Source organism: Myxocyprinus asiaticus, chromosome 24, assembly GCF_019703515.2.
Source record: "Myxocyprinus asiaticus isolate MX2 ecotype Aquarium Trade chromosome 24, UBuf_Myxa_2, whole genome shotgun sequence".
Lineage (NCBI taxonomy): Eukaryota > Metazoa > Chordata > Actinopteri > Cypriniformes > Catostomidae > Myxocyprinus > Myxocyprinus asiaticus.
The window spans coordinates 34,056,702-34,074,328 of record NC_059367.1 but is presented as its reverse complement, the minus strand read 5'-3'; the positions used below and the strand labels follow the sequence as shown (position 1 = coordinate 34,074,328).

General features: G+C 36.1%; 1 protein-coding gene across 4 annotated transcripts in view; it reads left to right on the top strand.

The window, feature by feature from the left end:
- The window catches only part of si:dkey-220o5.5 (actin filament-associated protein 1-like 1), a 125,675-nt gene that overhangs the window by 89,095 nt on the left and 18,953 nt on the right, over positions 1 to 17,627 (top strand). For all 4 annotated transcript variants that reach the window (XM_051652827.1, XM_051652826.1, XM_051652825.1 and 1 more), the window contains 4 exons: positions 4,084 to 4,298; positions 4,663 to 4,839; positions 11,143 to 11,235; positions 11,562 to 11,655. In XM_051652827.1, the coding sequence (XP_051508787.1) occupies positions 4,084 to 4,298; positions 4,663 to 4,839; positions 11,143 to 11,235; positions 11,562 to 11,655 (579 nt within the window). The remainder of the gene's footprint in view (positions 1 to 4,083; positions 4,299 to 4,662; positions 4,840 to 11,142; positions 11,236 to 11,561; positions 11,656 to 17,627) is intronic.

Here is a 17,627-nt window from a genome sequence, read left to right as displayed (position 1 = left end):
AAGTTTCAAACTACATTTTACTTGACATCTTAAAAAACGAGGCATTTATACTAAAAAAATAAATAAATAAATAGCTGTTTGGCTGAACTTAATTCAGTCGTGAACAGTGGTTCCACATTTTTTATATTAGTTTTCTTACATTAAAATTATTATGTAATCTCAACCAAGGTTATTATCGTAAACTAAAACTAAATGTAAAAAATAAATAAATAAATAAATAACATTTTCGTAAACTGAAATACAAATAAAAAATAAAATAATTGGAAAAACTAAACTAAAATAAAAATTCATGGCTCTGAAACTAACTGAAATAAAATAAAAAATAATTTCGAATAAGATTTTTAAAATTTTTTTAAACCTTTACACCCGCCATTACCGTAACATGAAGATGCCACTATAGACGGCAATAATAGACGGCCTAAAACCTCACTGCATCAGCAACAGAGAGGGAATCACTACCAGAGAGGCAAAGCAGGTAGATAGAAGTATTTTCACTCGTTCTGTATTAACCTGTCAATCTGTGATTTGTTTAACATTAAATTTGGAACCGGTAAAGTTTGGTTTGAAGAACAGCAGGGCTCCACATTAACGCTTGTCCTGGACAAGTGGATTTTTGAAGGGGCAAGTAAAAGAGAAAAGTAGCCTGAATGTCAATAATGAAAAAATAATCAAGACCTTATTATAAAGTTCTTATTCTTATTCTGATGTTAAAAAAATCCAGAGAGCGTAATTTTATAATTCACCAACGATCTAATAATAGCTGTGCGCTTTCACTACATACATACTTTCACTGTGCTAAAATTCATAACACTGAAAAATCCGAAATTTTACAACAAACTCACCTAAATCTCACGGGTGGGCCACTTTTCTCAATTCCTGTAGAGGTCAGATGGAACCTGGGTCAGAAATCAACTTTTCCATTTTAGGGAAATATTTGATTTCCAGGGGCATTTTTTTCTATTCTAACCTTATAAAATGACCATGTCATCCTTTTATGTTATAGTTTAAGCAATTAATTCAATTTGAAAAATGGCATATTTCAATAATTACAAAATTGCATGATATGTACATTGCATATGTGCATTTTTACTGAAAAAACAACTTTTGTTTCTCATTTACGTATTTCCAAATGTTTTGGCTATTAAATGAACATTATTAACATTAACAATTAACATTAGTCAGAGATGTGATTCATACACTAAAAGTGGTTAATGTAAAATTATTATTGTATCATTAATAATGTTTTATTTAAAATCAAGGCTATTTATCCAGATATTATTTTTGTTAATATTATTATTAACTATATTGTAGCATTTGGCTGTTAGATTTTGTGTTTTCTCAGACCTGATTTACTTAATAAATATACAGTATAACATCCATCCTTCCCACACTTTTGGCTTCTAGCTAGTGAGGAGGCTTTTTAAACAGACAGATACGTGAGATGAGCCAATGGCTGGCAAGTAGCACAGGGAGTGTTACAATGTTTGAATAAATGGTCCGAACAGTCATGTAATTTAGCGCGTGAGCATGACACCGAACTGCTGCGGAGTGTGAGAAGCGGAGAGCCCGTCTGTGCGCGTTTATGGCACGAGCATCCGCCACTGTCTCGGCAACATCTGCACAAACGGACGGCACGAAACAAATCATGTTCTCCAAAAATTCAAATGAAGAACTACATCAGATGTTATTAATAAAGCAACAGGAACTCTTTGTGAGGACAATTTTTGCCCCGATATTTTTAATTTCGGGGGCATTTTTGCCCAGAGACCCGTTAATTTTCTTCCCTGGATGGAGAGATGGAGATGAGAGATGTAACAGGTCTTTAAATGTCTCTCTTCACCATGTAGCTGGTACACAAAGCATTTTTGCTATTTCTGCCTTTCTTGTCAAATGTGCTGCATTTTGACTATTGATGGAGCGCCAAAATATGAAAGACATAAAAACCATAGATTGCTCCAATGTCACACTTGCAATGTTAACAGCTTTGTTGATTATGAACAGGAGCGTTAGTTTTATTGCATCGCTCACTAACGGAGACGCAGTATAATGCCATTTGCATGTCAAATTAACAGGTTTAGAAAGGTTTATATGTCTGTAACATCTTAAGCTCAGTAACTATGCGACAAAGCGCTTCGTCATTGCGTACTCACACTGTACTCAACAAGCACTCAATGGGGAGAGATAGAGCGGATTTACTCACGCATCTTCTGGAGTCACAGTTTGATACAAATACAATTTATTGATTTTATTTGTTCATCTGAATCTATTGGTTTAATAATATGCAGCTGCACTGTAAAGTGAATAAAAGTGCGCGGGAATGTCCTGCGCTATGAACAGAGCTTGCGGGAATGATTAAAATTGTGCGCAATACCTGCAATCCCACGCCGAATTTCAGGCCCTGGATAAGCTGGTATCAAGAATTGTCAAATTTCACTAACAACTACAGAAATGTTGATATTGTATATATATAGAGTATATGTGCATGGCAATAACATGAAAAAGTAAATCTCATTCCATAGAAGTGTGAGCGCCCCTGCTGTAAATGGTGGCCATGGAGGCTTTTCTTTATTTGACTATCATGCATAATATTAAATAACTACCACATGACAAAAGCCTCCTCCCCTACCCAGTGCAGTTTACATTTCTGTTGCAGAGAATCTAATTGATTGCATAAGTGTGCTTTCAGAAGGGCCGTTTCTAAGCATGTGGGGGTCCTAAGCAAAATCCTGCTTGGAGGCTACCCACAATAATATTATTTACAGATTGGACATTGGGGAGTCCAGTAATACGACCTACATTACCCAAATGCCTGTTTTCCCCATTCTCCAATGTCCCTTAATATAAATACTAAAACTAAAATAAAAACTAAATGTACTGAAAAACTAAAACTAACAAAGAACTAACAACTAACGAAAACTAAACTAAATTGGACAACACAAACACTTGGTTAGAAAGAACCTAATTGAATTGGGTAAACCCGACAAAATCGGACATGTCAATGTAACTCAAATAAATCTCTCTTATTTCTTTATGTACTAACTAATGAAAGTGAATGTTAGCATGCTAAATACGTGCTGGTTGTAAGCACTACAGAGTGTAGTTTAGTAACTTTGCTTTGTTTAGTACAGCAATCGCTTAACAAAGCGAGCAATCCATTTCAAATGCAATATTCACCTGTCCTCGTTAGCTCAAGCTCCACTCTTCACCGTAATGGTAACCCCCAAAACCCCAACATAACAGAAACTCTTCTAAATCTCAGCATAACAGAACATTAAACACTAACAAGTATCCCCCTTTATATTCATCTAGCACAAAAACACATAAAATATCACTTAATTTTAATATTTACTGTCACTATCGAGTCCAATGCAAAGCATGCTGGGAAAGAGAAATCCCCTCCCAAGTTTCATCAATGCTACATTAACACCACAAATGTATTCATGTAGTCCCAACTCAGATTGCTTAAGTAAACTTCCATTTTACAAATTTAAATAGATAGAACACAATGAAATCAAGTTGTGACAAATGTTCTAGAATTTTTTTGATTTGGTTCATGTTAATTAAGTAAACTGAACAAACAGCAAAAGTCCTTTGTTTTTTAGTGTATGGCTAGAGATCCAGAAAATCTGTGAAATGCGACGCAACCACAGTGATGCACTCCAATAGTATCCGTCTAACGCATGTTTACATAGACCAACAAAAATACTGCAGAAGAACGAGTCCTGTGAGAACAGCCCTCGGACAGATTGACTAACTCAATTGCAAAATGGATTACTGTGGCTAGTGATAGGCATATGTTCAATTATATGAGAGTAAAGCAAACTTGACTTCTTGAACTTGAAACTATTGACTTCTACGGCCAATTTTATATTGTCTAATCGTCTGCCACAATAATTTAATGTCTTTGAGTTATCTTAATTATTGTATTTATTGTATATATTGATATTTTAAATTATATTTACTTGAGGGCCTTTTAAACAATATTGATAAATGTGATTAATTAATCAGTAGGCATGTAATTAATTTGATGTATAGTTTTAACCGATTGACAGCCCCAACAAAAAATACTTTTGTCTACCTCAGATAACGTGGATTCAGACAGTAGTCACTATGAGTCGTATGGTGAAGAGGAGGATGAGGAGTTTGTGAAGGACAAAGCTCACTACATCCAGTGGAGCTCCTCTCAGCCCTGCTTAAGACCCATCCCAGAGTCACGCATCTGTGGATACCTCTGGAGAAAGAAGTGGCTGGGCCAGTGGACGCGCCAGCTCTTCATTATTAAACACAACTCACTACTGGTAAGAGCCTCACTATAGTTTGACTCAACTGAACATACATGGCCTTGTGAAAAGAGCAGTGTAGCTGGTCACCAGAATTATATGCCAGTGTGCTGGTGTCACCAGACTTCTTAACTAGCTTAACCAGTAATACTATTCTGGGAAACCAGGTTCATAATTTATGTTTATGCATTTGACAGATGCTTTCATCAGTACATTCAAGATATACAATTTGTCAGTATGTGTGTTCCCTGGAAACTTGTGAATCTCTGTGTTTCTGTTCTTCTAACTATGAATTACTTAATTTGCTGTCTGAAATGATTATTTCTTATATATAGATTTACTTCTACATCTGTATTTATTTCTACATGTTTTTCCCTGGCAGTGTTTTAAGTGTGCTAAAGACCTGCACCCTCTGCTGGAGCTCAAACTGACGGGTTGCTATGTGGTCTACAAATCCAAGCACAATAAGAAGATGCAGCACGAGCTGAAGGTGGTGTCTGGTGCTGAAACACTCATCATGGGCTTCCAAAGTAGCACACAGGCGGAAGAGTGGAGGAAGGTCTGACCATAGGAAATCTCTTACTTTAAAGGAAAGTTCTGGACTATTTACAACTTAAGTTTTATTGACAGCATCTGTGGCGTATTATCGATTACCACAGATAATAATTTAGATTCGCCCCTCATTTTGTTAAACAAATGATTGTTAACAGTAATACACTTAAAGTGGATGCCTAGCAGGCAAGCAGGCAGCAATGGTAGAAAACAAATAGGTAGACTGATGTATTGGTTTTACAGATTAATCAATGTCAGTTTACAGTTGCTTTTTTGAACTATCGGTTATTGGCAAAATCTATGCCCATAGTTAAATACTTAAATCCTTCACAGTATGGAAAGACTTAATACATTTTTACTTTCGGCCGATTAATCGGTTTCAACCTTTTCCATCACATTAGTTAACGGTATCGTCAAAAACCACTATCAGTCGACCCCTAGTAGATTCGGAAGTATAACCATAAAACTTATCAAACTGGACTCTGCAGAGTTACGTTCAATCCAAACTCATGTCATGGCCAATTAAAAAGTAAATTTGGTTATATTCACTCGGTATCCACACAAGGCGTGGACATTTTATTTTGGCTTTGCTATATGCAACGCATCATTTAAATTCATTTAAATCAACTGATCTCAGTTCAGAAGACTCTGGGCTGTCAGTAAAGGGTTAAGCTTTCGATGCACCGAGTCATGTGACAAAATAACATGGCGCCGATCTCAGCGTAGTTTGTTTTTGGTAGAAACGCCAACAAAACTACATCTGGTAAGAAACCTCATTAAGTTTTTACATTGAAACCTGTTTGAGTCAAAAGATTAGAGTCTCTAGTTTTATCCGATATGACACTTTTAAAATTTGAGCGATTTATTGTGAAACGCTGCTAAACACAATGTACACTAATGTGTACGTAAGTGCTATTTTTCCATAGAAATCCTATTTATTTACTGTGCATTAATCACATTGAGAAACAATGGGTTCATCCAAAAGCTGAAAGACATTGCTTTCCGAGGCTTTATATGGAGAAAGGATGAAAATAAGGTGCATTTCAAACTGTTCTGAGACCAGTGCAGACAGACAGCTCACTGGAGGATAAGTCATTCACTAAATAGGGAACAAGGGAGCATCCTATAGCTCTCTATGCAGCTAAGTGTATTCACTCCTAAAATCCAACCAGATGTTTAGTTTCAGGCTGCCGATGATGATTGAACCACTCAACATGTTTGGCAGACATGGGATTAGGGGCTGACAGGGACTAAAAAGTGGCCCTGGACTTTCTGACCCAGAGCGGCCCACCAAACCCGGCCCGCAACACACCACACCATAACACACCTGCTCATTGATTTAATTTTCTGGCTCAATTTCAAATATCTGTGTTGAAAAAAAGGCATTTCTATTGACTGCTAGCCATGACAACAGGCCCCACCAGTGCAAAAATTGTCAAACTTTAAAACATATAAAACCACTCTAAATGTGATGAGTGCATTTTTAGAGAAAGCACTAAATATAAGCACTTTATAGATCAGACAAATAACATGTCAGAAAACATTTTTCCCAACATACAGATGTTAGGTTAAAATGTACATGAAAGTACAAGAAAAAGTGTGTATTTTAGGTGGTGACATGTCAGCATTTCTTCAAAGTTTTTAAAGATCTTAATCACCTTTCACATTTTTTCTAGAAGTGCAAATAAACTATTGTCTTAGTTCATATGAGGTTGTGGAAACAACAAGTATTATAATAATAATATATTATTATATATGTATAGATAGCTATACAAGATCATAAAATGTGGTTTAAAATAGATGAAGAAAGTGTCACACAGCAGGACACTGATGACAATGGTTAAAATTTCATGTTAATTACTCACACAACTGTGTAAATGTTTATTTTTAAAAATCGGTGAAAACAAATTTGGCCAGAATATGTACACTGGCAGCCAAAAGTTTGGAATAATGTACAGATTTTGCTCTTATGGAAAGAAATTGATATTTTTATTCACCAAAGTGGCATTCAACTGATCATAATGTATAGTCAGGACATTAATAACATGACAAATTACTATTACAATTTGAAAAACTTAAACTACTTCAAAGAGTTCTCATAATAAAATCCTCCACATGCAGCAATGACAGCTTTGCAGATCCTTGGCATTCTAGCTGTCAGTTTGTCCAGATACTCAGGTGACATTTCACCTCACGCTTCCTGTAGCACTTGCCATAGATGTGGCTGTCTTGTCGGGCACTTGTCACGCACCTTACAGTCTAGCTGATCCCACAAAACCTCAGTGAGGTTAAGATCCATAACACTCTTTTCCAATTATCTGTTGTCCAATGTCTGTGTTTCTTTGCCCACTCTAACCTTTTCTTTTTGTTTTTCTGTTTCAAAAGTGGCTTTTTCTTTGCAATTCTTCCCATCAGACCTGCACCCCTGAGTCTTCTCTTTACTGTTGTACATGAAACTGGTGTTGAGCGGGTAGAATTCAATGAAGCTGTCAGCTGAGGACATGTGAGGCGTCTATTTCTCAAACTAGAGACTCTGATGTACTTATCCTCTTGTTTAGTTGTACACTTTGCCTTCCACATCTCTTTCTGTCCTTGTTAGAGCCAGTTGTCCTTTGTCTTTGAAGACTGTAGTGTACACCTTTGTATGAAATCTTCAGTTTTTTGTCAATTTCAAGCATTGTATAGCATTTATTCCTCAAAACAATGATTGACTGATGAGTTTCTAGAGAAAGCTGTTTCTTTTTTTGCCATTTTTGACCTAATATTGACCTTAAGACATGCCAGTCTATTGCATACTGTGGCAACTCAAAAACAAACACAAAGACAATGTTCTTCATTTAACGAACCAAATAGCTTTCAACTGTGTTTGATATAATGGCAAGTGATTTTCTAGTACCAAATTATCAATTTAGCATGAGTACTCAAGGATAAGGTGTTGGAGTGATGGCTGCTGGAAATGGGACCTGTCTAGATTTGATCAAAAATGACTTTTTTCAAATAGTGATGGTGCTGTTTTTTTTACATCAGTAATGTCCTGACTATACTTTGTGATCAATTGAATGCCACTTTGGAATTAATGTACCAATTTCCTTCCGAAACAGCAAAATCTGTACATTATTCCAAACTTTTGGCCACCAGTATATATACAGTTGTGCTCAAAAGTTTGCATACCCTGGCAGAAATTGTGAAATTTTGGCATTGATTTTGAAAATATGACTGATCATGCAAAAAACTGTCTTTTATTTAAGGATAGTGATCATATGAAGCCATTTATCATCACATAGTTGTTTGGCTCCTTTTTAAATCATAATGATAACAGAAATCACGGGGAATCTTGTGAAAATTGATGGCAAGATGAATGCAGCATGTTATCAGAAAATACTGGCAGACAATTTGCATTCTTCTGCACGAAAGCTGCGCATGGGACGCTCTTGGACTTTCCAGCACGACAATGACCCTAAGCACAAGGCTAAGTTGACCCTCCAGTGGTTACAGCAGAAAAAGGTGAAGGTTCTGGAGTGGCCATCACAGTCTCCTGACCTTAATATCATCAAGCCACTCTGGGGAGATCTCAAACCTGCGGTTCATGCAAGACGACCAAAGACTTTGCATGACCTGGAGGCATTTTGCCAAGACGAATGGGCAGCTATACCACCTGCAAGAATTTGGGGCCTCATAGACAACTATTACAAAAGACTGCACGCTGTCATTGATGCTAAAGGGGGCAATACACAGTATTAAGAACTAAGGGTATGCAGACTTTTGAACAGGGGTCATTTCATTTTTTTCTTTGTTGCCATGTTTTGTTTTATGATTGTGCCATTCTGTTATAACCTACAGTTGAATATGAATCCCATAAGAAATAAAAGAAATGTGTTTTGCCTGCTCACTCATGTTTTCTTTAAAAATGGTACATATATTACCAGTTCTCCAAGATTATGCAAACTTTTTGAGCACAACTGTATATACAGTATATATATATATATATATATATATATATATATATATATATACAAATATAAATACTGTATATGTAAATAAATAACTAAATAAACATACCTTTTAAAATGTAGATCTTTGCAGATATTTATCAGATTAATTGCTCATATTTTCCCTCTATGTGAGTTTGTAGCGTATTTATATCTGCAGTGTTTTAATTCCTTCCCCAGATTATTCAGAAAAAGTGAAAAGCCCTATGCTTTGACAAACACTGTTTCTGCAATCCTTTAAACAAAGTAAGCCTCAAAGACTCAAATAGCCACAAAGTAATATTTTTCATGACTTATTTTCAACATTTTTATCAGGCATGAGCATTATTTAGTAAGCCACACTTCAGCTCCCAGAAATGCTTTGCAGTATGAATAAATTATGCAAATGACCATGTACTGCTCATAGCTTTACTGTTTGCCAATTTGATTTATGCTACTGTTATTGTATTTGTTGTAACTTGCAGTTATTTGTCATTTTGTGATTATTCAGAGCTCATCTTATGCTTAATATGTTATTGGTTGTCACCATTATTGTGATTTGTATGTCAAATAATGAGGTCCACGCGAGGTACGGAGTTGATTCACTCATACGAATATGTGCTCCGGCATGTAAGTAATTTCAAAATTAAATCCATTACATTATTTCAAAATAAAAGCCATTGTATTGGCTTGTCTTGCACAGATTATTACATTTTCGCTTTGTTATGAGCTCCGCGCAGGCATGTTGGAGCCCAGGATGGCAGGCCTGTAGGATGGCCCAGTACTTGCGCAGCAGCGGGCCAGCCCAAATTACCCAGCGGCCCACCAGGAAAACGTCCGGTGCTCCCTATGGCCAGTCTGCCCCTGTGTGAGACAATGGTCATCAGTACATAGATTCAGAATTTATAATGTATAATTTTATTTTAACATGGTTGGCAGTGATTGGACGAAGCTGGCCATTACCTGTTTCAGAATTAATTATGCTCATTTCTGATTGGTAAAATGCTTCAGCACTGGCTATCACTTGTTTGTTTGACAGTGCAAAGAGAGAACATTGAGATTTTGTTGCCAAAGTAGAAAAAACAGTGTAACATAAAAGTCAAATCAAGTCAAATAATTTGTATTTGTGTAGTTTTTATTTGTGCTTTTCCCAATACACATTGTTCCAAATCAGCTTTACAGAAAATCTGCTTTAATGTCTGTAACGTCTCAAAAACATGAATAATCAACACTCCTGGAAACATAATGAACAATTTGATTTAAAAATCTGACTTTCTATAGCTTGGTATTATTTAAAATTTCACAACTTAGTCCTGCTGTCCACATATGTGGACATTAATTTTAAGGACAACTATTTGCTCTAGAAAGTAAAAAAAATAAATAATATATATATATATATATATATATATATATATATATATATATATATATATATATATATATATATATATATATATTGTGTTTATTAGGTGCTACTAGTTACAAATCAAAAAGGTAAATGGAAAATGCACACAGCAGTCATGCTGGGGTCTCAGAATGTTATTATAATCATTGTTATTATGTTTACATTTATAATTGTCTTTAGATCTTAATTTGTATTAGTAATGTTCCACCTGTTGTCGTAGATGGATACTTGCATGATGGCAAATGGGGCTAATGGAGGAAGTTGGAGACAGTAAATATTTGGATTTGGGGAGGTGGTTATATAGGAATTTTGGACCACTTAGTTATTTTAATTGCTTTTTCATTTTGTTTGTGCAATTTGAATTTAGAAATATGTTTGGTTTGAAGTATTACGTGTTTGAATAAATTAAAGTATTTTTTGAGTTTTCAACCAGCAAAATCAACTGGTGAACATGAAATGCGTGCAAAAAATGTAGATCCCTCAGCAGTGGGGACAGCGGGGGTTCACTATGTAATCAGAAATAGTAATATTTTTTATACACATATCGTGAAAATATTTTTGCATATCACCAAGCATTACTGGGCATCATACATTACAGTACGCCACAGCCAGCGTATAGTACCGGACTTAAAAACTTAAAAATAAAACAATTATAAACCCAATCGTAATTAATCAACAAATAAGAAAACCTTGCAAAAAAAGCATGACAATTTTTTACAGAAATGTTTTTACAATGGATGCTGTGGAGACAAGTGTGCCAAAGGATATAAAAGCACAAATGTGAGGCTTGTGTTTTTACGTTGTAAATAGCCTGGAATGTTCCTTTAACTTGACCTGACTTACTGATTAACTTAAACTTAGCCTGTAACATCACCTAGCCTGTATTAACTTAACTTCATTCTTTTTTTATCTGTTATGATTCATGTCTCGTTTGTAGATTATAGAAGAAGTGAGCAGCTCAACTTACTATGAGCCTGAATCACACAGCTCCTCATCTATTCCGAAGAGCGAAATGCTGGACTCTTGCTGGGTAACACACACACAAACACTGACACCATGCCAGGTACTACTCACTATGTTAATTACATAATCAATATGATGGACAGAGCGAGAGAGGAACAGCATAATTTTACTTCTCTGTATGGAGACATTACTGAATGTGGTGGTTATTTATCTGGACTTCTGGAGATCATCTGCTCTTGAGTCTATTTCATAGAATTTCTTTCATGAATCCTGTACTAAACTGATTAGCAAAGTCTTGTGTTTCATCTTAAGATAATTAGTTGATAAAGAACTAATCTGTGTTGGAGAACATTTAATGCTTATGTTTTTACTAATTCTTTCTCTCTCTTATAGTCAAGTACAGTCCTCCATACGGATTCAGATGAAGAGAAAATCTCTGGTCTTCCGTCTGCAGTTAGCAGTGTGGAAATCAAAGACAGAGACAGACGTGAGCAAACACACTTCCTTCCAAACTTTCAACTCTATTAAATTGATTTAATTTGCAACAAAACACTATGGTGCAATTTTAATAGAATAGATGTGTACATTTTCTATTTCTATATTAACTCTTGGTTACTGTTCATTTCAGGCCGACAACTTTACTGTTCCAGGTCGAATTTGACCCGGACACGGTAATCATATATTGAATTGATATTTATAAAGGAAATTAATTTCAGTAAATTCATGTCATTAAACTTTTGCATTTCATCTGGAATTTGATAGTATTTAGACTTAATTAGATTATGCAATTTTTTAATTAAATAAACACACTTTATATTAATTTCACTTCTGTAAAAACATAAACTTCATTAATCTGACAAATTAAGAAAATATCAGATTGTGTCAGGCTTTTGGAGCATTTTCTGCCATCTGGTGAAAAAAAAAAAAAAACATAAAATGACCGGCCTATTAAAAATTGCTTATAAATCTCTCATTATGTTATATTATTACCAAATATTGGATTAGATCTTTTTGCCAACTTGTTTTCTTTCAATTAGCACAGGTTTTTTATTTCTTTTTGGAGCTTATTGATCGTAAGCCTCATTGACCTGAGCTTATGCACCTCAGTTTTTGAGTGAAAAAAGCATTATTTGTGCATAATTTTGGCAATATTAAATAAAATATGAAAACATTCTGTACTATTTATCACACTAGTGTGCTTTAATGTTTAACTAGGAAGTTTGTTTTGAAATGCTTTTATTTTGTACAAAATGGCACAAAGTCACACTTGTTGTGTTCCCGGTCAAAAATGACCAGCCATTGAAAATGAATGGGGGAGATCAAAAATAAGAGAAAAATTGAGTGTTCAGGTGCATGTTCATCATGTTCATGTTCGCATATGTGCATTTGTGCTTGCAAACATAAAGGCCTCGAACCTATGCACGTGCACATACACACACATGCGCACTAACACATACACACATGCGTACGCACACACAAACACACACATGCTCACGTACACGCACAAACTCTTTTGAGTATTACATGCTTTCTTTTCACAGAGATTAACTTTATCCTACCCTGAACTGCATCCAACATCCATCCATCCAACATTACCACACACACACACACACCAGAACTGTCTTTGCCCCACAGTGACCCCTCTCCAATAGAATCTTTCTTTGATGATCTTTCTTTCATCAAGAATTGTGTTTCAAATGCAGAGCACACATTTACAAGGCACATGCAAAAAGCTATTGTCAGTCATGTACATGAGGACACAAAACCACCAGGCATTCATTAATTTAGTTTGTTGTTGATAAATATAACAGAAATATGAACGGTGTCGGTATTTGTGTTCCATGAAATGTTCTTTATATGACAGTGTTAATGTATAAATGTCACAATGGTCAGATTTGACAGGGAACACCACAAGTGTTACTTTGTGCCCCTTTTCAGAAAATAAAAGCATTTAAAAATAAAATGTTTTTTGTTATCTTCCCCATTCATTTTCAATGGTCGGTCATCTTTAACTGGGAACACCACAATTCTATTGATTCTATTGGAGAGGGGTCACTGTGGGGCAAAGACAGTTCTGGTGTGTGTGTGTGTGTGTGCATGCGTGCGTGCGTGCATGTTTGTGTGTGTGTGTGTGTGTGTGTGTGTGTGTGTGTGTGTTTGTGTGGTAATGTTGGATGGACGAATGGATGTTGGATGCAGTTCAGGGTAAGATAAAGTTCATCTGTGAAAAAGAAAGCATGTAATACTCAAAATGTGTGCACACATGTGTGAGTGTGTGTGTTAGTGTGCATGTGTGTGTGTATGTGCACGTGCACAGATCCGAGGCCTTTTATGTTTGCAAGCACACATGCACATATGTGAACATGAACATGTAAGAAAGCATGTAACACTCAGAGTTTGGATGCAGTTCAGGGTAGGATAAAGTTAATCTCTGTGAAAAAGAAAGCATGTAATACTCAAACGTTTTGTGCGTGTACGTGAGCATGTGTGTGTTTATGTGTGCATGCGCATGTGGGTGAGTGTTAGTGCATGTGTGTGTGTATGTGTGTGTGCACAGGTTCGAGGCCTTTATGTTTGCAAGCACACATGCACATATGTGAACATGAACATGATGAACATGCTCCTGAACACTCAATTTTTCTCTTATTTTTGATCTCCCCCATTCATTTTCAAGGGCCGATCATTTTTGACCTGGAACACAACAAGTGTGACTTTGTGCCATTTTGTACAAAATAAAAGCATTTCAAAACAAACTTCCTGGTTAAACATTAAAGCACACTAGTGTGATAAATAGTACAGAATGTTTTCATATTTTATTTAATATTGCCAAAATTCTCCACAAATAATCCTTTTTTCACTCAAAAACTGAGGTGCATAAGCTCAGGTCAATGAGGCCTACGATCAATATGTTCCAAAAAGAAATACAAAACCTGTGCTAATTGAAAGAAAACAAGTTGGCAAAAATATCTAATCCAAGATTTGGTGATAATATAACATAATGAGAGATTTATAAGCAATTTTTAATAGGCCGGTCATTTTTGACTGGGAACACCAAAAGTGTAACAAGGTGATTCCCTGTCTTAGGTCAGTTAGGATCACTACTTTATTTTAAGAATGTGAAATGTTAGAATAATAGTAGAGAGAATTATTTATTTCAGCTTTTATTTCTTTCATCACATTCCCAGTGGGTCAGGAGTTTACATACACATTGTTAGTATTTGGTATCATTGCCTTTAAATTGTTTAACTTGTCAAAAGTTTTGGGTAACCTTCCACAAGCTTCTCACAATAAGTTGCTGGAATTTTGGCCCATTCCTCCAGACAGAACTGGTGTAACTGAGTCAGGTTTGTAGGCCTCCTTGCTCGCACATACTTTTTCAGATCTGCCCACAAGTTTTCTATCGGATTGAGGATGATTGATTGATTTTATTTGAGAAGTTTAAAAAAAAATGCTCTGTGTTATGGTCTCACCCATTAATTTCCTTTGACGGGTCAAGTTTGACCTGGAACAGTAAGAGTGACTCATCAAGTCAAGTCCATTTTGTATGTGTGTGTGTGTGTGTGTGTGTGTGTTCAGATGGCAAGTGGAGGAAAAGTCACCAAGCCTTGTACTGCTCCGATAAAGGAAACTATTTCTAATTTTAAAAAGAAAAGTAAAATGGGTCAAGAATGACCCGGACAGTAACAGAGGGTTAAGAATGTAAATGTGGTCCATTTTGATTTCATGATTACTTTAAACAACACCAGTATGTCCCACTGTCCTTTGTTGTCAATTCCTTAACCTAAATGGGGTTGCACACCAGACTCATCCTAAACTTCAAAACCATTATTTGTTTGTTTTTTGTTTTTTAATTATTTTTTATGAATGTATGCACATCAGCACCATGGCTCGGCATTCATCAGCAGCGCCCAGCTACGACTTCGGGGGTTGCTTAAAATTCTGCTGTGTAACTCACATAATTTTCCATAAAATTCAACCCAAAATGTTATGGGGACATACACTATTGAACTAAGGCTAGGAGATACATTTTTTTATAGGCAATTCTTCAGTAAATATATGTATATATTTTGAAAGCTTGAATAAAACCTATACAAGGCTACACACAGTATAATAAAGTCGTCCTTTCTAATCTTTCAGTTTGCCCAGTTTATCGGGGGGTTTTTCCAGACTGGCACCTACAAACTCATTAACTGATGAGTTTGGACTGCCACCTCTGTTCACAACATGTTTTATTTACGATACTTATGCGTTGTCTTACCTATAGAGCAGCGTAACGGTTTGCGACCAGCTTAATGCTATTTTTTAATTTAAAAAGTATACCGCTAGCTTACTCTTTATATCCCTGTATGTAGTAATGGGCTGCATACTTTGTGCCTGTGCTAGCACTGCTGGTATCACAAATATGCTATTGTTTACTCCGTAGTGTTTTGGTCTCATTCATTATGGGCTAAATTCACTGCATGCCGCTCAGGACACTGGCTGGGTGTTTTCTACACTGTGCCATTGTCTGTGGGCGGATTCCTGTGAGATTTGATTGTCACCTTTGACACTGGGGTGATAGCCACAGCAATGACCTCAGATGTTTGGTTTGTAAATAGACTGGTGAACTTTTTGATCATCATTCTGAGTTTACAGAAGCATATAGCATATATTTGTTTATGAACACAAAAAAGGTATTGCCTTTATGAAAAAAATAATACAAGATCAGGAGTTTGAGACAGATCAAAAAATCTTGGATTGTAAATGTTTTTTTTTAAATCTCTCCAAGTGGTTATGTTTACAACTCATGAGAATTTTTGTAATGTTTGTTATTGAAAACGTGAGCTCACTGATTAAACCCATGTGTGTAGATGTCTATTTGATGTGTCTCCACAAACAATTTAAAAGGGAAACCTCCAAACAATTTGTTTGTTTATTTATGTTTCACTAGTGCACTTTGATTAGCGACTCAACTTTTGTTTTCAGGACCGGCTTCTACCATAGCAAGCCTTTTGTTAAGTGAAAATAAAGTCTTACTTCAAAAAGTAGTTTACATAATCAAAACTGTATACAGTATTTATGTGAAACGTAATGCATATGCATTTTCTTTTATGCATAAATTGTCTTTGTGGTTTTAATTGTGTTTATTGTTTAAGTCTGTGTGTATGAATTCTGAGAAGTAATAAACATTACAAAGGTACATCACACACAAATTACCTTTACAAAAAATATTATGTCGGTGTCATGTTACAGTGGTAACAAAGGGTAATAGCATGGTACTGTGATATATATACCGTGGTACAGAATCGATACCATATTCATGTGCCATAGTATTTACAGTGGCAAGAATAGTATGCGAACCCTTTGAAATAAGCTGGTTTTCTGCATTAATTGGTCTCATCTTCATCAAAGTCACAAGTATAGACAAACACAATGTGCTTAAGCTAACAACACACAAACAGTTATAATCTTTCTTGTCTTTATTGAACACAGACCATTAAACATTCACATTGCTGTGGAAAAGTAAATGAACCCTTAGATTTAATAACTGGATGATCCTTCTATGGCAGCAATAACCTTAATCAGGTGTTTCTGGTAGCTGCAGATTAGACCTGCACAACATTCAGAAGGAATTTTGGACCATTCTCTTACAGAACTGCTTCAGCTCAGTCATATTCTTAGGATGTCCAGTGTAAACAGTTCTCGGTCATTCCACAGCGTCTCTATTGGGTTAAGGTCTGGGCTCTGACTGGGCCTCTCCAAAAGGTGGATTTTCGAAGCCTTTCTGTAGTGGATTTACTTCGATGTTTAGGGTCATTGTCCTGCTGCATCACTCAACTTCTACTGAGCTTCAGCTGGTGCACAGCCACTCTGACATTATCCTGTAGGAGATCTTGATAAACTTGGGAATTCATTTTTCCCTCGATGATGGCAAGCGGTCCAGGCCCTGAAGCAGCAAAGCATCCCCAAAACATGATGCTCCCTCCACAGTACTCCATTGGGATGATGTTCTCATGTTGGCATACGGTGCCCTTATTACACCATACATAGTGCTGTGTGTTCTTCCCATACAATTCAACCTTAGTTTCATCAGTCAGTGTTTTTGTTGGAAAGCAGTGGTTTCCTTCGTGGACACCATGCCTGTTTAATGTTTTCCATAAAGTAGACTCATGAACAGAGATGTTAACCAGTTCCAATGATTCCTTCAAGTCTTTAGCTGTCACTTTAGGGTTCTCTTTACCTCATTGAGCATTCTGCGGTGTGCCCTTTGAGTCATCTTGGCTGTACGGCCACTTCTAGGGAGAGTAGCCACAGTACTAAATCCTCTTCATTTATAGACAGTCTGTCTAACTGGACAGATGAATATCTAAGCTCTTCAAGATAACTTTGTAACCCTTTCCAGCTTTATGCAAAGCAGCTTCTGAGATCTCTTTTTTGTGACGCATGGTCCACGTCAGTAGATCATGTGAATAGCAAACT